The 21,507-nt window shown below is 34.7% G+C and overlaps 1 protein-coding gene across 4 annotated transcripts in view; it reads right to left on the bottom strand.

Moving 5' to 3' along the window:
- Window positions 1–21,507, bottom strand: part of TRMT1L (tRNA methyltransferase 1 like) — a 35,562-nt gene that overhangs the window by 8,117 nt on the left and 5,938 nt on the right. For all 4 annotated transcript variants that reach the window (XM_058539877.1, XM_058539876.1, XM_058539875.1 and 1 more), the window contains 8 exons: window positions 20,429–20,542; window positions 14,544–14,608; window positions 12,912–13,041; window positions 11,395–11,518; window positions 10,833–10,912; window positions 9,618–9,867; window positions 8,992–9,204; window positions 7,608–7,798 (listed from right to left, as the gene is read on the bottom strand). In XM_058539877.1, the coding sequence (XP_058395860.1) occupies window positions 7,608–7,798; window positions 8,992–9,204; window positions 9,618–9,867; window positions 10,833–10,912; window positions 11,395–11,518; window positions 12,912–13,041; window positions 14,544–14,608; window positions 20,429–20,542 (1,167 nt within the window). The remainder of the gene's footprint in view (window positions 1–7,607; window positions 7,799–8,991; window positions 9,205–9,617; window positions 9,868–10,832; window positions 10,913–11,394; window positions 11,519–12,911; window positions 13,042–14,543; window positions 14,609–20,428; window positions 20,543–21,507) is intronic.

The raw sequence follows: 21,507 nt of genomic DNA, 5'->3' as shown, positions 1-21,507 counted from the left end.
AATCCATGTTAAATGGCTTATTAGAGGCATAACTTTTACTAGCTGTTAGTCACTATACTACATGAAATAATTTAGGTAGGATAAAGTCTTATAAAGTCCACAAGATATCTATATTTTAAAATCAACTGATTGGGGTAAAATTTACATGCAATAAAATGTACACATTTTACATGAAAAGGTTGATGAGTCGTGGCAAATGTATATACCCACATAACCAACATCCCACCAAAATAAACACATTTCTCACAAATTAACTCTGCTGCAATTGGGAAGAAAATGATTTATTCTATTCCTAGGCTTGATTCATGTTCAGCCCCCAAATTGTAGGCTAGAAGAAACTAATTCAGTTTAAAGAGCAATGAGAGGCCTGATACCATCACCAGGAAATTGGAGAGGTATGAACACTCTTCTTTGTTTCCAAAACAGGGCAAAATTATTCTACTATTGGACTTTTCAGATTGCTTAAGGCCCAGAATAGTCATTTTAAATCAGACTCTCTCCAACTAACTTCCCTCAGGCCATTCCTGGGTTGATCATTCACTTTCTTGGAATGGCCTGATCTAATCAATCAGTCCTAGATATACCCAGAACCCAGGATTACGGTGGTAGAGACATAATCTATAGCTCCTTGCTATTTGATATCACTCTGTTATTCAGTGCAATTAAATGTCATAATGCACAGTTGTGAGATCTTATTTTAGATTTAAAGGTTTCCCTCACTGTTTGTTCCTAGGTCTACTTTTCAGTATTATTTAACTCTTAAGTTTTAAAGGAAGGTGTGGTTATCATCAACACTAGCTTTATTGAGAACTATGTTCCTCAAACATTATATGAATATATTCAAGAAGTCTTCCCCAAATTAGGGTGATTTACATTTATGGTTCTGTTATTTACACCCACTTACCACAGGCAGGCAGCACACATATGAGTTTGTATTAGTCAGTTTGTTTCTTGATGCACCATGCAAAATGCTCCCATCATACAAACCTATGTCTTTTCCCAAGCCCCTTGCCTAGGATTTCTCAGTGCTGTGTCAACATCAGCAAATTCCCTCTCTGAGGGGTCAGGGCTATCATTTCAAGTTACCAGTAGCAAAAAATAAAAGAGTAAAGAAAGAAAGAAAACTAGAATTTCCATGTCATTGGTATATAGGCTATGAAGGCAGTTCCAGACGAATTCAAAAACACTGGGAGACTTCTATTTAAATGCAACGGATTAAACACATACTTTTCCTCTGCTATCTCTTAAAGCATTATTAAAATGAGAGCAAAGGAATAAAATTCAAACCCTAAAGAGACAAGGTAACAAAAGATGGTGTGAGATATCAATAAAATTTCAGAAGTGGGAATCAGATACAGAAGGGGATAACTGATTTAGCAGGCCAAAGAAAGCCACAACCTATGCCTGAAATGGGTAGATGGGCTACCAACAAAACTGGAAGCCCACTGGCACTGTGGGACCCCAGAAAGGCCTGAGAATTAAAGGTACTGATTGTCTCTGAAGATGGGTATAGGGTGGTACTGCAAAAAAGAGGCCTGGTTAAAATTTTTTAAGAGGCTGAATTAAGACTCCTCATCTTCTTCTCTAATACCCACAGTCAGGCTTCTGTGTCTTCCCCATTCCAAAAGATGAAGTTAATCTTGGGTAAGGTTGAACCATCAAGGATATGGCACCAGGGACATTTGTCACAGTTGAGGGTGACAACTGTATAAGTGGTAAGACCTAGTATCCTTCCCCAACATGGCTTCTAAAAAGCTGATAGAAGATTGGAAGATTCCTCTCTAGAAAAACTTACCAATCCAAGAGAAAGACCTATATATATTTATTGGAATTTGGGGGACCTCCTAGTGAAAAAGCCGACTGGTGCCTTTTCATTGTAATAAAATTCATCAGTTTATAAGCCCTGCCCCAAGTGCTTCCAAATAGCTTTTAGTATGGACAACCAAAGACCACTAGACATTTGAGATCTACCATGACACAGAACAAAATTACAAAACAGAAATAGCTAGGAAACAGAACTAAAACAACAAAATAATAACAATACAAAAAAGAAAACAAAAAAAACCTATCCTCCCCTATATATAAAATATACCCAACTATAATCAATATTCTTAGAGATGTAAGATTAGATTTTGCATCTCTGAAACAATAGGACACTACTAAAAAAGTAGCATCTCTGAAACAATAGGACACTACTAAAAAAGTAACAATGAGAAAATGTGAAATAACTCTTAGAACAGGTGACAGAAATTTAAATAGGAGAGTTGGAAAATAAAAATCAAGAAAATCTAGAAAGTAGAAATGTCAAAGAAATGAATAGTAGAGACATTAAAAAAAAAAAAAAATCAGAGGATCAATCTAGGAGATCCAACATATAACCAAAAAGAGTTCCTGGAAGAAAGAACAGAGATAATTTGAGGGAAGAAAATTATTCAAGAAATAATACAAAAATATTTCCCAGAACTGAAGAACTCAAGCTTCCAACTTTTTTTTTTTTTAAGATTTTTTTAAAGATTTTATTTATTTATTTATTTTATTTCCCCCCAAAGCCCCAGTACATAGTTGTATGTCATAGCTGCACATCCTTCTAGTTGCTGTATGTGGGACACAGCCTCAGCATGACCGGAGAAGGGGTGCGTCAGTGCGTGCCCGGGATCCGAACCCGGCCTGCCAGCAGCGGAGCGCGCACACTTAACCGCTAAGCCACGGGGCCGGCCCTCAAGCTTCCAATTTAAAAGTGCTCACATATTATTCAGCACAATGAACTAAAAAAGATGAATTCATATACATATTATCACAAAATTATTTTAGAATATTGGGTAAAGAAGAGATATTTTAAGAGCATTCAGAGAGAAAAAAAAAAACCACAACGGAACAGATATAAGAACAATAGCAGACTTGTCAATATATGGACTACACAAAGTCCTGGTCTATTGACAATGGAGTAATACCTTAAACATTGGAATAATACAAGGGAATAACTGTAGAATAATGGAATGGAATGGAATAATACCTTAAATATTCTGAGGAAAAATGATTTCCAACCTAGACTTCTATACTTGGCCATGCAATCCTTCTCAGGAAGCTACAGGAAAAAGTGTTCACTCAAAATGAGCAAGTAAACAATGGAAGTGGAAAATACATAACATCTAAGACATAGGAGATTCATCACAAGAAGAAAGGCAAAGAAAATTTCCAGGACGATGGTTAAAAGGAGGGCCTAGGGCAACGGCTGTCAGCAGACTTAGAAAACAAACAACCCAAACTAGACCAGGAGAACTGTCTCCAGGGGAGTGAAACTGGGAGCCAAAGATTCCCTGATGTGCTTAACAATACTGAGAGGAGAACTGAAACTGTAGCAAAGAGTTTAAGGATGGATTATGAAAAGTACACATACGCACAACAGGTAATAAAAACAGCAATTATTAATTCCAGAGTTATCAAAGAGTTATATAAAAAAAGAAACATTAATACAGCATATTAACGGGTTCATCCGTGTTGCAGCAGCCTTTTAAGATAGGCAGCAATGATCCTTGTCTCCTGGTATTCACACCCTTGTGTAATCCCCTCCTGTTGAGTGTAAGATCACTGGATCTAGAGACTCATTTCCAATGACTAGAATATGGCAAAAGTGATGGATATTATTACTGAGACTAGGTTACAAAAGACCGTGACGTCTGTCTTGCTTGCACTCTCTCTCTCTGGCTCTTCTTGCTTGATCCTTTTTATGAGGCAAGCTGCCATCTCGTGAGCTGCTGTATGAATAGGCCTGCGTGACGAAGAACTGAGGATACCTCTGAGCAGCCAGCAAGGCGTTGAGGTCTTCAGTCTTAACAACCTACAAGCATCTGAATCCAGGCAATAAACCATGTGAATGAGCTTGTAAGCAGGTCCTTCCCCAGTCTTGATGACTGCAGCCCTGGCCAACACCTCCATTGTGGCCTTGTGAGAGACCCTGAGCTAGCGGACCCAACTGAGCAATGCCCAGGTTCTTGACTTAGAGAAACTATGAGATAGTAAATGTTGTTTTAAGTCACGAAGCTTTAAAGTAATTTGTTACACAGCAATAAAATAACTAATATAACTTGTGAACAATATTTTTATATTTAAAAATATAAACACTGAATATTGATTTAGCCAGCGCTAGAGAGGGGAAGTGCATGCATGTGACTGGGTTGGTTTGAGAGGCCAAATACTCTTCTTCCATGAAAGGAAGTTATAGGTAGTATAGGCATGCTATTTAGAAATAGGAATGTAAACATGAGAAGAAACAGCTGTGAGATTTGAGCTGGTTACTTTAGGGAGTGGGACAGGGATCATTATGTTATTAATAAGACTTATGGAACTATTTGACCTGTTAAACTATGTATTATAAATTGATGAAAATTAAAAATTCTGAACGAACTGACTTCTTTGAAGGACATACTCATTTATACTCTGTAAGTCCTATATGACTGCAAACAAAATGCAGAAAATAAATCATATTGCTTTATAGCATTTTTTTTTTTTTGTGAGGAAGATCAGCCCTGAGCTAACATGCATGCTAATCCTCCTCTTTTTGCTGAGGAAGACCGGCTCTGGGCTAACATCTATTGCCAATCCTCCTCCTTTTTTTCTTCCCCAAAGCCCCAGTAGATAGTTGTATGTCACAGTTACACATACTTCTAGTTGCTGTATGTGTGATGCGGCCTCAGCATGGCCGGAGAAGCGGTGCGTCGGTGCACGCCCGGGATCCGAACCCAGGCCGCCAGTATCGGAGTGCATGCACTTAACCGCTAAGCCACGGGGCCGGCCCTATAACAATTTATTAAGTCAAAAATCCTTTAAAATGTTAGATTAAAAAAAAAACTACTGTAGGGGCCTGCTCTGCAGCCTCATGGTTAAGCTCAGCATGCTCTGCTTTGGTGGCCCGGGTTTGCTTCCTGGGTGTGGACCTACACCACTCCTTGGTGGCTATGCTGTGGCAGCGACCCACATACAAAACAGGAAGATTGGCACAGATGTTAGCTCAGGGCAAATCTTCCTCAACCAAAAAGAGGAAGATTGGCAACAGATGTTAGCTCAGGGCGAATCTTCCTCAACAACAACAACAACACAAAACCCAAAAAACCCACAAACTACTGTAGTAACAGCCCCAAATTATAAAGCAACATGAAGGACTTCTGATGGAGAAGGAAAGATGTTAGATTTTTATAGATTCAGAATCAAATCTGAGTAGAGTGTATTTGAGTTTAGTTACTTGTTGATATTGTAAAACACAACATGGTGACAGATGAAAAGATAAAAAACTCAATGTAAGAAAGAACTGATTCATAATTTTAAAGGCAGGAACATCATCAGTAACACTGTGGTACAAGGTAAAAAGAAATACTGAGATTCTTTTTTTTTTGAGGTAAAATCCACATTACTGATATCCTTTTAAACAGTGAAGATGTCTATTATTTCTCACATAAAGGAAAACTGAATTAGGGAAAAAAAAAAAAGAAACCAAAGGCCTTTCCTAAACCAATATCTCAGTTATCAAGGAGGACCAAAACTTTCCAAAGTTTCATCAAAGATGTTTACGAAAATCTACATTTTAAAAAGCCGAACTGGATTCTATAACTCTTCTGATTCTGTTGCATTAAAAAACAAGATTAGAATGGTGGACTGAACATTTAAATCTGGCTTCTCTTTTTATTCCAAATCTCTAGAAATAATAGAAAAGATACTTTTACGAATAACTCCTAAATAGTGCTGGGAAATAAGATGAGCGCATGCACTTAACTGCTAAGCCACAGGGCCAGTCCAGGACAAATATTAAAAATTAAAAAAATAAGGAGAATATAACCACAGAAACCAAGAAAATTAAAAAGAATCATTAGGTACCACTTGGCTCAACTTTATGTAAATGAATTAGAAAAGCTAGATGAATACTGTGAAACCTTTAATGAACAAATAATTTTGATGCTAGTTAAACTGTTCCCAAGCATTGAAAAAAAGGGAAAAGTTCCAAATTCTTTTTTAAGGGAGTTTAAACTGATTCCAAAGCCCAACCAAAATTACACTAAAAGGGAAAACTATATACTATCTCAGTTACGAATACTGAAAAAAAACCCTTTAAAATAATTAGTAAATAGAATCCATATTAAGAGAATACTTCCTGACAGAGTAGTTTATTCTAAAAAGCCAGAACGATTTAATATTGGGAAATATTATTATAATTAATCAAATAAATAGATCCAAGGAGAAATACCATATAATCATCTCCACAGATGCTGAAAAAACATGACAAAATTCAACATCTTGATAAAATACAATAAAACTGGAAATGAATGATACTTTCTTAACATGATAAAAGATAGGTATATTTCAGATTCATGCTTGAATCAGAAAGCAACAAAGGGAACTAAAATAAAGAACATGAGAGGATATGCCCTCCACTCCCACTATCAATGAACATCGTAGCAAAAGAACTTGAACAAATGAAAAGCATACTAAGTTCTTAGGAAGCTTCAAAGCCACAATATCTATCCTCCTTAATTTAATATGATCAAAATAAAATACCAACTGGTTTATTTATTTACTTTTTTACTAAGAAAAAAAAGGATCCAATATCAGGAACCTTCTGAAAATAGAGCTTTGAGGAGGGACTGCCTTAACATATATTAAACAACACTAAAAATCTTCTATAATCCAAACAGCGTGGTAGAGGTATATGAATAGACATCCAACCAGTGAAACAGAACAGAAAATTCAGAAACAAACTCAAATACGTGGGACTTTAGTATAAGAAAAAGATGGTATTCTCAAATCAGTGGAGAAGAGGTGGACTATTCAATAAAATATAACCTTCCTTGAATAATTTAGGAATAGGAAAGCTCTTTCTAACTGTAAACAAAATCCAGAATACATAAAAGAAAAGTTCTATTAACAACAGCAACAATGAAAAACATCTGCATCAAAGATTTAAAAAAAATAGATGCCAACACAAGTGACAAAATGAGAAAAAATATCTGCAACCCATATCACAAGGGCTAAACTCTAATATAGAAAGAATTCTTAAAAATCCATATTAACATATGCCAAGAACCTAACAGAAAACAATAGGCAACAGTTTCTATGTCCCAGAAAAACAAAATAGAAACAATTTTAGAGGGCATAAACCACATCCTTTTCCTTGATTCCCCAGGCCTGGCATATAGTAGAGGCTCAATAAACGTTTACTGAATGAATTTCATAACTGAAGCCTTTTATATTCAGCCAGAAACATGAAAATTATTTTTATAAAATTAAATTAATGATTTAAAACAACCTAGACAAAGAGGTAATCTGACTTATGTTCCTGAAATTAGTGACAGTGGAAACTAAGTTATTTCTAGATGTTTTAATAGAAGGCAGGGCTAGAGAGATAAACTGTATAGCACGAGTAAACAACTTTAATAAACTCACACGAATGTCTTGTCTGTTGATGAAAGGAAATCCAGTTTAGGAAATAAAGTTAGCACTGTAATCTTTAAAATCAAAGGACAACAATATGTATAATTAGGGATGTGATAAAGGCTTATTCATTGGAGGCTTATACATAAATTAAACACAATATACAGTCATGAGAAACTTGAATTTACCTTCTACCATATTACCATCCTTCTGAAAAATTCTCTCTTCACACCACTGACAATGGATCAGGTACTGAATCTTCTTGGCTGTTTCATCTGCAGAAGTAGGCCCCCTCAAAACTCTCACAACAACCAAAACAAAATGTTCCAGAGCCACCGCAAACAGCACTTCTATGCCTTTGTTACATCGGGCTGCAGCTCTGGAAAAAAGTTTTTCAAAGTTACTTTGGGGGCTTACCATTTTCCTTTGTTTGGAATTATACTGACAATACTAACCTGGACAGTACACTATGGGTGAGATATGGGAAAATAAGGAAAATTTAATCCTTTGTAGCAGTGCTTTTAAAAGATCGTTACTATAACTTTTACACAAATTGAAACATAGGAAATCAAGGATGCTTGGCAGGGTCTTCAGTAACTAGACATTTTCCCTTAGGACAGCCTCTCAATAGGACTATATTCTCTGGTTTTCAGTCACTTTGTTTCTTCTCATCACCACCACCTTCCTTCCTTTACATCTATTTTTTCAATAAAAGCCTCTTCCAAACAATATGTTTATTGAGTACTAACTATATGCAGGATAGTATGCTAGCTGCTAAGTATTCAGCGAAAACCGAATAGGCAAAGCCCTTGCCACTATTAATTTTATAGACTTGGGTTAAATTCTACTCGATACACAATTTATGTACTTTGAATTTGTTGATGTTATATTATAAACATTTTTGAGTATGTACAGTAGGTCCTCGGCATATACAAACTGAACATCAGAGGTTTCAGTTAATTAGGAATAACCTTAAAGGTCTATGAAGTCTAATAATCTGTATTTATGCTGAGGTAGGAATTTCAATCTAAATGCTGTGAAACTAGTGTTGGGGCTAGTGAGTGAGGTGGCTGATCATCTATTATCTATACTCTCAATATCCATTTCTATGATATTATTTCAAGTTTATATTATATTATACTATATTATATCAAGTTTATACTCCATCATTTTATTCAAACTACATAAATAAAGAAAAGATGAAATGGACATAAAAAATGACTTTCTAAACCTAAAAACAATCTTTGCTTTCCCTTTTCATGGTGCTAGCCCCTATCTACCCTGCCTTGTTGAAATAAACTGATTTGAAATTAACTTTCATTTTTATCTTTTCTTTCTTACTACTTCATTTTAATAACATTTTAAATTGGAGAGTAAACTGACTATTTCAGGCACAAGCTTTAATTCAAATTCTAACAGATATAAGATTATCATACAAATCAAGATTATAGATATGGAATACAGAATTTGTATTTCGTGCATATTCTGAAAAATGAGATAAGCACTTCTTGTAATATTATCTTTTTTATCATATACCCAAACATACTAGGCACACTGCTGACAATCTGGTACCTTGCCACTGCAGCTACAACAATTCTGGCTGCTAGTTCCTTGTAATATTCAGTTCGGACGATGTTACAGCCATAGTGACGCCGGGCAACATGTTGTGCCTTGGCATATAAAGAACTGATATCTGTAGAAGTCACTGACACTATGCCAAGGTTTCTTATATTTCTGAATGCAGAATCTAGATAGTTCACTGATGTTCCAAAAGGGTCTAGGTGTCTAAAATCAGAAAGAATACAGACATTTTAAAATCATACTAGTATCCAAAATTATACCACTGTCATTATTTCTAATGATAAAATTCCATGGATTCAAAAGTAACTTACAAATCTATTTTAAATACACAATTCTGTTTTTAAAGTAAGTAATAAAATGATATGATATGTTAGACATGTAAAATGTAAAAAAAACGTAAAAATAAATCAAGCTTAGAGGCAAATTGTCATGACTAGGCATTTCATTTCAAATGCTAGAAAATGTCCTTATTGCATGTCTTAGGCTAATGTCAAAAAACTGTATTAATTTAAACAAATAAACAACAATAACAAATTGTCTTCATTTTTAACTCCTCATCCCACCCCCAGAAATCAAGGTCAGTTTAGAAAGTGACACCGCAAATTTTTTTCACTTACATGAAATCAAAAGATCTCAAATGCATCAGTACATTGGCATCCATTTTGGTCACCTTAATATTACCAAGGTTTTCCTCTCCTTCTTCAAGACTATCACCACTGTCTTCCTTCTCCTCACTGTCCACCACCACTTTCAATTTGTTTAAATGGCAGTTTTCCTGGATTAATGTCACAGAGTTTTCACTCAAGTCATTAATTGTAACCTTGACTGCATTTCCAAGATGTTTCGCCCACTGTAATCCCATTATCCCTTAGGAGAAATGGGAAGAAATTGTAATAATTAAAGACTAAAAATAGTATAATAATAAATAACGTAATTTTATAAATAACAAAAACAAATTGTTTCAAAATCTTAATATTTTCATGAATATTTATTTCATAAATAATTCTTCTTCTACTTTCTCATTACAAAGCCTCTGAAGCCTTTATATTACCACAAAAAGATGTGTCCAACAAATTTGCATTAATATTTCTTACAAAAATTTTCTATGATCTCTGTTCAAATAAAATCTCCATGTATATTCTTTATTTTGGGGAAAAGAGGTGTTCTTTTTTCTTTTTTCTTACAATGGAGCACTTTTTCAAACAAAATCTTACATACAAAGCCAATATACAACATGAGTAGGAGTGGGGTTATACTGCTTGAAGGGAGGATGGGAAGTTGGAACTCCTCTTGCTGAAGTTTACCCTTATGTACCCAAATATGAAAACAATTTTCAAAATATTCTATTAGATATGATATCCATATAAATTTTCTAAGAAAAGATATGGTACAAAGGTGATCAAAAGAGACAAACTTCCAGTTATAAGATAAACAAGTACTAGGAATGTAATGTACAACATGATGACTATAGCTAACACTGCTGTATCGTATATAGGAGAGCTAAGAGAGTAAATTCTAAGAGTTCTTATCACAAGGAGAAATTTTTTTTCTTTTCTTCTTATTTTATCTATAAGAGATGACGGATGTTAGCAGAACCTACTGTGGTAATCATTTCACAATATATGTAAATCAAACCATCATGCTGTATACTTTAAACTTATTCAGTGATGTATGCCAATTATTTCTCAATAAAACTGGGGGAAAATAGAATGTTCAGGTTCATATGATATAAATAAATCCTCAGTTTTCAAAGTGGCTAAACAAACAAACAAAAAAGAAAAGATACTGTACAAATCTGATAAAGTTGGGTTCCAAAAAACTTCATTACTTACCAGTGGCTCCAAAGGCATCTAGACATTCCAAAGGTTTTCGTTCCTTAGTCAAAGCAGCCAATGTACAGAATATTAGCTGCCTACAAGAAAGTATAATAATCTGAAATAATTTTACTGTACCCTGGCTTCATCATTGTAGATTTTATTTAAGAAGAGTGAGAACTGGGCTTCCTATTTACTATACAAAATATTCTGAAAAGAGACGTAGTAACATATTCCTTAATAATACAAAAATCAGAAATTTGTGAAATTAAACTATGAATCTGGTTGGGTTCTACTAACAAGTATTCACTATGAATAATGATTTTATAAATAAAACTTGCCCACGAAAGCACCAGCCTGTTCATTAATGATATAAAGTTAGATCTATTTTACTGTCTGAGAAAGAAACTGGTTTGGTAGAAAAAAAGAGAGAAAACAATCATTCTGAGAAAATGCTAAACCAGATGATTTTCATTCTGCACCTGGTTTTAAATTTCAATATATTAGAACATAAAGATTAAGAGAGGGTACATGTGTAATGATTTGAAACATCTCATAACCCTTTTTCAATTTATCTTACCGGTTTAGTTTCATTTTGGGATTAAAATAGGAATCTGTTTTCTGAGGTATAGAATAGTTAGGACAAACTTGTACATCCGTGTCTGCCTCTTTCAAAATTTCATTAGGTGGTTTAGCAGCAGAAGCTAAGATGGAAAAAAGAAATTTCCAGTGAAATTCAAAATTATTCTAAATATCTAAAACAATATACATTTAAAAAAATAGCTTTCCTTTATAATATTTTGTGTTAATGTAATCAGTTGGGTAGATGTCAAAAAAAACCACCCAAAACTGACCTACTCAGCACCATCTCTGGAAAACAGTAGCACTAAGCTAAGTATTCGGTGAATTAAAAGTTCATTAACTTAAAATCTTTAACTGCCTAGCCCATCAATACCTCTGTATTATGATACTTAGTTAAGAACAATCAACCGAAGATAGCACAAAATCCTAAAATACTTTTATTACTCATCAAACATTACTTTGTGTTTATACAGGTTGGCTGCTAACTATATTTTATTGTGGTATAATTGTTAGAAATTAGTATTTCTGTATGGTTAAATTCCATTAGCCAGTATGGATGACAAAGAATCACTGTATTTCCTGAACATGCTAGGTTTCAGAACACTTTTTCATAATTATGATTTTAAATCACAAATTACATTCAAATGGTTATAAAGTAATGGAAAAAAATGATTCTACATTTAATATACATTAGGATCATTTAGCTATAAACCCAAATGAAATAGTGACATATTTGTGTGTGTATGTTTTAAATATTTAAAAAATGAGACACATAATATGTGTGGAGAAAAATAATTGAGATTCTTTAAATTTGGATTTCTTGATAATATTATAATCTGAATATTAACTAAATGGCAACCATATTTTTCTTTCTATAATGCCAAATAATAGTAAACTTTTCTAGCGTTGTGTTATATATACTTCTATACCCACCAAAGCGGAATGTCACATATCTCACAAGATTAGCCTTTCTCAAACCAGATATTGTGCAAAAAATAAGCTCTACAGAAAATTATTTCATTGACTATTTTTTTCAATTCTTAAAAGAAAATTACCATTCCAGATGTACAGAAGTTAATTCATTACATACAATGGATGCCTTAGGGCATGAGGGCTTAATTCTTAATTCTTGAGGACTGCCTCAGTATTAACAAGCTATTACTAACTTCATTATCACTCAGGATAATAAATAGTCTTTAAATCACTCTATATGTGATATGGTGCAGGTGCCATCATTAGTAATATAATTCTATAATCTTTCAAGATGCCTATATTTACTTGAGCATCAATTGCTTTTTTTCTACATACTTATTAAATATATCCATTAAACTGAGGACAGTTGAATGTTGTTGGGAACCTCACAGAAAGAAAACGAAACCTGAAGTAATGGATTAGTAATTAGCTAAATGGTTTGGTTAAGTCACTGTATTTTATCTGCCTGATGTCTGAAAAGAATAATTAGATCATTGTTTAAGGGTTTACTTATTAACATGTTAATGAGATTGCTCAACTTACCAGCAATATACCTGGATTTAGTCTCTCCTTTATTCACATGGCGCCTAACATGTCCTAGCATATCAGTCCTTCTGGTGATTGTTGCTGAACAAATGATACAATGATAATGGGCGCCCATTTTACTGGATATCTATCAAACAGAGTATTTAATTTAAATACATAAATAAGTTACTAAAGCAATGAAATAAAAGTTTATTTAAGGTTGCAAATTTAAGTATGTTAGTGTGTCTTGGGTTTAATGGTATAGAAGATAGTATTAATTTTGCCATGTGACTTTGAAAGGATCTTTACTTCCTTAGCTATATTTATATATGTTTTAATCTTACTTTACAATAGGCCACAAGTTTAATTTCTTAGTTTCTTCCATTCATTCTAATCAGCAAATAACTGTACCCTATTTTCTATAAGCGGCTCACACATGGTATAATATTAGCAGCGGTGTGCTGGTAGATGTTTAACACCTGGCTCTCCAGGAAAATAAAGCCCTGATTGGTAGGGTTTGCAGCTTTCTGTGGTATAAATACTCTACCATGGCCAATTTCAAGCTACAACTGTAATGGATTTCAGGTTACCAACAAGACTTCACTGAATGTAAATTTGGGAAGAGATGGCGTATTATCATACCAGAGAGAGCTGCCACCATGCAGAGACAGTATATATAAATAACAGTTAAGAGCACAGATAATAGTAAAATGTAGTAAAATAATTAGAAAGTATTGAGTTTTGAGTATTTATTACCTTTGTTTTTAAGATACCTGGATTTAGTCTCATAGATACCTTTATTCACTTTTAAGTTTATACAATTTGATTTTTAATGATGGCCACGTTTAACAACCAGCTTTCAAGATTTCTGGAAATTTGAGCTAGTTCCAGCACACCACTAAATGCCAGAGGCATAATGAAAAGCCAATTTTTCCAAGTAAAAAATTCTCACTTTATAATTTTTCATTTAGCTGAGAACAAAAAGACTACTCCAATGGCTCTTGCCTGCTTTTGATGCCTTTTACTCTTTGTGCTTCTCCTCCTACCTACTTGGGATCATGTAGCAAGTAGAGAATAGTCAAGAACATTGCACAGGATTCCTTATGGTACCGTGGTTATCATATTCAAAATACCTTGGATAGGACTGATGGGCCAAGCATTGTCCTGACTGCTGCTTAAGAAATGTTTGGGTTTGTTTTTCCCCTAGAACTTTACTCTTTTTACAGACCCAAAAGAAAGATGAATAATGAGGACTCATTAAGCTAATATGCATTCAGGATAGTGTCACTAAAAAATATTATATAAAAATTGTACAATTATTCCATGATCAAAATTTATTTTAAAAGAAAAAAATTATTTCCCATTTAGATTGTCCATTCCAAAATTAGTAAATGGGTTAATTTTCCTTTTGAATACAAGCAAGCAATTTACCGGACTGAAATTAAAAACTACACCTTGAAAAGTTCAATACAGCAACTTTTTTCATACATTTCATATTTTTCCTACTATGATAATCTGAAAGCACTGTATACAAAATCTTTAAGTAAACTTAATTGCTGAATATGCACATTTTAGTTTTCAAGCAAGTAAAAATTACATTTTCTTTAAAGAAGGCTAAATTTAAAAACAACAAATCTAACAAGTGATTACCTGTTCTCCAATAACATTTGGTTTCACTGGTCGACAAGGTAAGTGACAAATGCACATCCTGTAACCTAGAATGAAGAATGGCTGGTTGTCATGTCGCTGTTCATTAAATATTTAATTATTATTAAAAATTATCAGCAAATTTTATAAGAATAACTAGGATTATTCTTATCTTTATAATGTCATAATTAATGTGAATGAGACTGCCTCAGTTTTATACACATTATATGTTATGTATGATATATGTTATACATGATATAGTATAAAGTATATGATATACTTTATATATGATAAAGTATAAAAACAAATACAGAAGAACTAGGTTTGAATTCTGATTCTGCCAAGACTGCGTTATCGTGGATTAATCATTTAGCTACTTTGGGATTCAGTTTTATCATCTATTCTCTCCCACCTTGACTTCTTCTTAGGGTTTGTCATCTTTGCCTTACGCTACATTTGCCATTGCACAGCCTCTTCTTCATTTACAATATGGCATTATCTTAGTTCTCTTCCATCCTTATTAATCTTTACAGATCCTCTTCCCTATCCAATACTCTAAAATGTAGGTTTTCCATAGCCTTGATCTGCTACATGACTTTTCTCATTTCCTTGGTAATTTAAACTCCTTTCATGATTGCAACAATCTCCCCTGTGGGAAGAAATCCCAAATTACAGCTCTAGTTACTAACTCATTCCTGAGAGCCAGATCTCTGTTTCCAATTGCCTGTGGGTATGTATGACTGGTTATCAGGTCAGTATTTCAAAAGCTACTTGTCAAGAACTAAATTTAGCATTTCCTCTTGAATCAGGTCTCTCTTTCACTTTTTAAATGAATGATAACACCTTCCAGTTGCTCCTAACTCAAAACCTACAAGTTATCTCTAACTCCTATCTTCTCATACCCTACATCCAATCATTCCTCTTACTTGTATATGTTGAAGTGCCCCAGGACTCAGCCATTGAACTATTTCTTTTTTCCATCTTTATGTACTCCCATGGTTATCTCATCCAGTCTCATGACTTTGAATACCTTCTATATTCTGACAACTTCCAAATGTGTATCTCTAGCCCAAAATTTTCCCCAAAACTCCAGATTCATAAAGCAAACAAGCTATCTGACATCTCCACTAGTTGCATCTCAACCTTTGAATGCCTAAATCTAAGGTCCCGGTTTTCTTCCCCATAAGTGGTCCTAATGCAGTCTTCTCCTAATTCAGTAAAGGACAACAACATTTTTCTAGTTGTTCAAGTCTCAAACCAAGCATTCTTGGCTTTCCTTCCCTCACATCTACTCCTTCAGCACATCTTGTTACTTCTACCTTCAACATATCTGCCAGCTACTTTGAAGCCTGCTAAGACAAAAACTATCATATTTTCACCATCTGCCAGATCACCACCATGTGAAAGAACCCAAGAGCCCACATCCATAAGGTAAAGAAATATCACAAGCCATTTAAGAGAAGAGAATAACTTGGAGGAGGGGGATCAAACCTAGAGAGTAAATGATGGCTTAAATAAAAAATACAAAAGAGATCTTTTTAATTAATATGAGACCTTTCTTTTTTGACAAGAAGTTAATATGGCTTACTATACATTCTTATATATACAGTCATGTGTTGCTTAACGATAGCAATGTGTTCCGAGAAATGTGTTGTTAGGCAATTTCACTGCTGCGCAAACATCAGAGTGAACTCACACAAACCTAGATGGTATAGCCTACTAAACACCTAAGCTAGATGGTACAGCCTATTGCTCCTAGGCTACAAATCTGTATAGTATGCTACTGTACTGAATACTATAGGCAACTGTAACACAATGGTAAGTATTTGTGTATCTATACATATCTAAATATAGAAAAGGTACAGTAAAAATACAGTATAAAATATAAAAAATGGTACACCTGTATAGGGCACTTACCATGGAGCTTGCAGGACTGGAAGGTGCTCTGCGTGAGTCAGTGAGTGAGTGGTGAGAGAACGTGAAGGCCTAGGACATTACTGAACACTACTGTAGACTTTATAGTAAACACTGTACACTTAGGCTACGATAGACAAATTTTTTCTTTTTTCAATAATAAATTAGCTTACTGTAACTTTTTACATTATAAACTTTTAATTTTTAGGCTCTTGTAATAAGTCTTAGCTTAAAACACATATTGTACAGCTGTACAAAAATATTTTATTTATATTCTTATTCTATAAAGCTTTTTCCTATTTTAAAAATTATTTTTTTTACTTTTTAAACTTTTTTCTTAAAAACTAAGACACAAACACACACATTAGCCTAGGCCTACACAGGGTCAGGATCATCAATATCACTGTCTTCCAGTTCCACACCTTGTCCCACTGGAAGGTCTTCAGGGCCAATAACATACATGGAGCTGCCGTCTCCTATGACAACAATGCCTTCTTCTGGAATACCTGTTGAAGGACCTGCCTGAGGCTCTTCTTGAGGAAGTGTCACTCTTTTCAGAAATACGTCCATGGTGGTTTCCTTAGTTTGTTTCTTTTTTTCATCACAGATTTGCCTGTAAGCAGATAATGCACTACGAACATTCCTCTCTATTAATGAATACCTTTCAACGTTGGGGTCCATGTTTCCAAATTTTTAAGGAACTTGCTGAGATCTGCAAAAGCTTCTGCTAACCCCTTCACTGTGAATTTTCTTGTGAGTTCTTCTTTTTCTCCTCCTGCAGTTTCCTTTTCTTGTGCCTCCTCTTCAGCTATGCGTTCCTGTTTTAGTTCCAACAACAACTCATTATTCAATCCCTTAGGAACCACCTCTGGGAGCTCCTCAATGTCATCCTCATCCACACCCAGGTTAAAGTTGTTTGCCATCTCAACCACAGCCTTGTCGATTTTTACAACCTCCTCAATCTTGGCAAATCCTTTGAAGTCACAGACGAATCTCTTGAGTGTCTTTTTTCAGATGCCATTCAGACGCTCCTTGGTGACATCACCCCAAGACCAAGCAAAGTTCCTGATGCAGTCGTAGAAGTTGTAATCCTTCCAGAATTTCATCAGTGTCTTCCTCAGTTGCAGCAATAGCCTGGGCAAAGGTCCTCTTCAGGTCATGGGCCTTAAAAGCTGCTTTAACTCCTTCATCCATAGGTTGGATCAAAGAGGTGGTATTTGGAGGGAGAAACACACTTTGATATTGGGATAAAGATCATCAATAAAAGGAGGATGTCTGGGAGCATTATCACAACAAGCAAAATCTTGAAAGGTATGTTATTCTCCAAACAGTACTTCTCCATTTCTCTGGCATAGCAATTCAGGAGGGCATCTTGGAAGAGGAGCTGGGTCATCCATGGCTTCTTATTGCTCCTGTAGTACACTGGCAGTGTGTGCTTATTGATATGCTTGAAGGCCCTGGGGTTCTCACTGTGCCAGATCACAAAGGGTTTCAATTTGTAGCCTGCAATATTGCCCCCAAGCAAGACTGTTACCCTGTCCTTAAAAGCCTTGAAACTTGGCATTGACTTGGCCTCCTTATGGATAAAAGTCCTTTCAGGCATCCATTTCCAGAATAAGGAGGTTTCGTCCATACTGAGTATGTTCTGACAAGTAATTTTCCTCCACAATCAGCTTATCTAGAGTTTCCAAAAATTCTCCAGCTGCCTTCGCATCAACACTCGAACACTCATCACTCGCTTCCACATTATGTAATGAATAACAACTCTTGAATCATTTAAACTATCCAGAGCTAGAAGTAAATTCGAGATTGTAGTCAGATCCAGCCTTTTTTTTCAACATTGCAAACAAACTTTTTGCTTTGGATTATGATAGTCATGGTGCTGAGAGGGATACGATTCTGTGTCTGGTCTTCAATCCAGGTTGCTAGAAGTTTCTCCACGTCTGATATAGGCCCTTCTCGAATTTTTGTTAGTCTTCTTGCCTTCAGTGAAGCAAATCCTTTAACAGCTTTCGTCACTTTGTTCTTCAAGATCGTAGCTATGGTCATAGGAATGGGATAGGCCTGATGGGCGAGCAATAACCATCACTGATTTTCCAGCTTCGTAGTCCTTAATCACGTTTAATTTCGTTTCCGGGTCAATCACTTGATGTGGCCTCTTACTGGCAACATTAGCAGTGGATTCTGTATGCTTAGGGGCCATGATGAACAAAACAACACAGGATCAAATCAAGCACAAGAGAAAATAATGTAATCAAGAGACATGGTAAACACAAGATGTATGAGGCTGCTGCTGGTGTAACACAGCATACTGTTTTACAGTAAACTTCTTTTTATAAGTAGAAAGAGTACACTCTAAAATAACAATAAAGGTACAGTATAGTAAATACATAAATCAGTAACACAGTCCTTTATTATTAAGTACTGTACATAATTGTATGTGCTATACTTTTATACAACTGGCAGCACAGTAGGTTTATTTATACCATCATCACCACAAACACGTAAGTAATGTGTCTCGCTATGACGTAATGATGGCTAAGACGTCTACGACGTCACTAGGTGATAGGAATTTTTCAGCTCCATTATAATCTTATGGACCACTGTCGTAAATGCAGTCCCTTGTTGACTGAAACATTGTTAGGTGCCGCATGACTGTAATTAAACATAAAAGACAAGATGGTTTCTGAATTAGTCTCTAATTCTCTTTCCCCTAAGTAAATAGTGATAACCTTTTACCAGTACTACTAAGAAAATGGTCCTGGCTTCTTTTCTGGGTGTCTCATACTGGTTAGTGCATCCAGTTTGGTTGAAATTCCAGATACTCATATTTAACAACATCTATGCTCACATAACCATATACAAATATAAGTATACATATGTTTAAAATTGATATTTAGGGTTTATTTGAGGGGGGTTCTTTTTGGTTCATCCAAATGGAATATTATAAAATCTTCCGTATGGATTGTTTTCATCAGTAGCTTACCATGGAAATTCTTCCAAGTAAGCTGGTATAGACCTAATGTACTCTTTTCAATAGCTGCATAATATTATGTTGTATGTATGTATCATAATTTATTCAACTATATTATATTTTAGTTCCAAGTTTCTGTCACTAAGTACAGGCTGCAATGAATATCCTTGCACATCTATTCTTATCTATTGATTCTTTTATTCTCAGGAGAGGGATTGCCTGATGGATGGATATGTACGGTATCTTAAATTTTAAAAGATGTTGCCAGATCTCTTTCCAAAAATGCTATAATAATTCACATAATTCACTTAGAGTCTAAAATAATTCACTATCTCTAGGAAGTCTTTTAACTCAGTAAGATCTTGGTTTTTTGTCCTTCAACTTTATTCATTTCTTTACATGAGCCCTCTTATTAAATTTACTCCCCCAAATTCTGTCATTTTTGTCACTATTATAATTGGTATATTTTTTTCTAATTTCCATTTATCTAGAGTAAAGAAATTTTGAATATTTATGTTATATCCCACCACGATTCTGAATACTCTTATTAACTCTAGTAGCTTCTTAAAGCCATCAACAGAAAAAATAGATGTTATTTTCTCTTTTCCAATATTCATACCAATTATTTTATTTTCTTGTTTTACTACATTTATTATACCTTCAAAAACATGTGTAAAATGGTAGTTGTTCTAATGTAAAAGCAAAAGTATAACTTATTAAAACATTGTTCAATAAGTAATGTGGACCCCCAAGGCCAAGCAGAGTACCCAGTACAGAAGAAATGTTTAATAAATGTTTGCTGAACTAAACTACTTACTTCATATATATCTATTGCCTAGAATGCTATATGGTCATTTATTAAACACATTAAAAGGGGGGCATTAAATGGCTCCTAATTTTAAACTGAAAATATTTGATTATGTTACAATAAAATTTTCAAACTGGTAACAAATCTTGAATTTCATTTACGTCACTTTTTAGCAAGCACAAAAGTACTAACCTTCGAATTCAACTGAGATTTTCCAGTGTAAATTTTGAAGGTGACGACGAAGCTTATGGTTATTACAAGCTCTGAATTTTTCCTTAGGGCACAATGGACAAGCCTGTTTGTTTCCTGAAAAAATAACCAATAAATCACAGAATATACTAGCTATTAATGCCTGGATTCAGCTACAAAAGAAGTAACAGGTCCCCACCTCCCCCCCACCACATACTTCTTACGATAATCTTTCTTAACATTAGGGAGAAGTCAACTCTGTCTCAGGAGGTAGTTAACAATAATTATTTTAGCACATGGTCAGTGATTGTTTTTTATACCCCAAAACTCCTCTTGCTGTGGCTAGCTGATGACCTTGCTGCAACTGGGAACAGAGATGATGAGGAAGTGATAAACTACATGATATCCCTCCAGCCAAAATGCCTGCCAGAGAGAGCGTCACTCTGTATTTTGGACAGGGGAAAGGGCAGCAGTTGTCACAGTCCCAGAGGGGCAGGAGCTGGGCAGAGGGCATAAGTATCTGTTATGTTATTCTTCTACTTTGACAGCAACGAAAACAGTTAACATGTAGAGTTAGAAAGGGGAAGAAGGAAGCAGAAGGAGATGAAATCCAATATAACTACTCTTCTAAGACTGGGGGTATGATTAGAACCACCGTATCCTATTATTGAATTTGCAAGTTCTTCCTTCTTTATTAACATATTCTCAAAAAGATTATGGATCATCCAAATATAAGTCTTATTTAATTAGAAATGTAATGTATCTCAAAAACTTTAATAGTATACAAAACAATTAAAATCTCAATTTCAGGTTTAAAGCAATAAAAATACACAGAAATAATCAATAACTCAATAATTTTTAATCCAACAGCTATCTTTCACATATAGCACACTGCAAGTATAGGCACAATTTATTTTTTTTTGTATATACTGCTTACTTCAAAAAACCATGAGGTGATCTTGAGGATAGAATCCAAGCACTAAGCATGGTAAAGCAGAGAAGAGCTTGGGACACTGACAACCTTGTGGAACACTTGTACCAGCCCTAAATTGTCTGCGTGGGGCTTCTTTTATATGAGATAA

This window comes from Diceros bicornis, chromosome 4, assembly GCF_020826845.1.
Source record: "Diceros bicornis minor isolate mBicDic1 chromosome 4, mDicBic1.mat.cur, whole genome shotgun sequence".
Taxonomy (NCBI): Eukaryota; Metazoa; Chordata; class Mammalia; order Perissodactyla; family Rhinocerotidae; genus Diceros; species Diceros bicornis.
The sequence above is the reverse complement of the archived record's forward strand: the minus strand, read 5'-3'. Positions and strand labels throughout refer to the sequence as shown.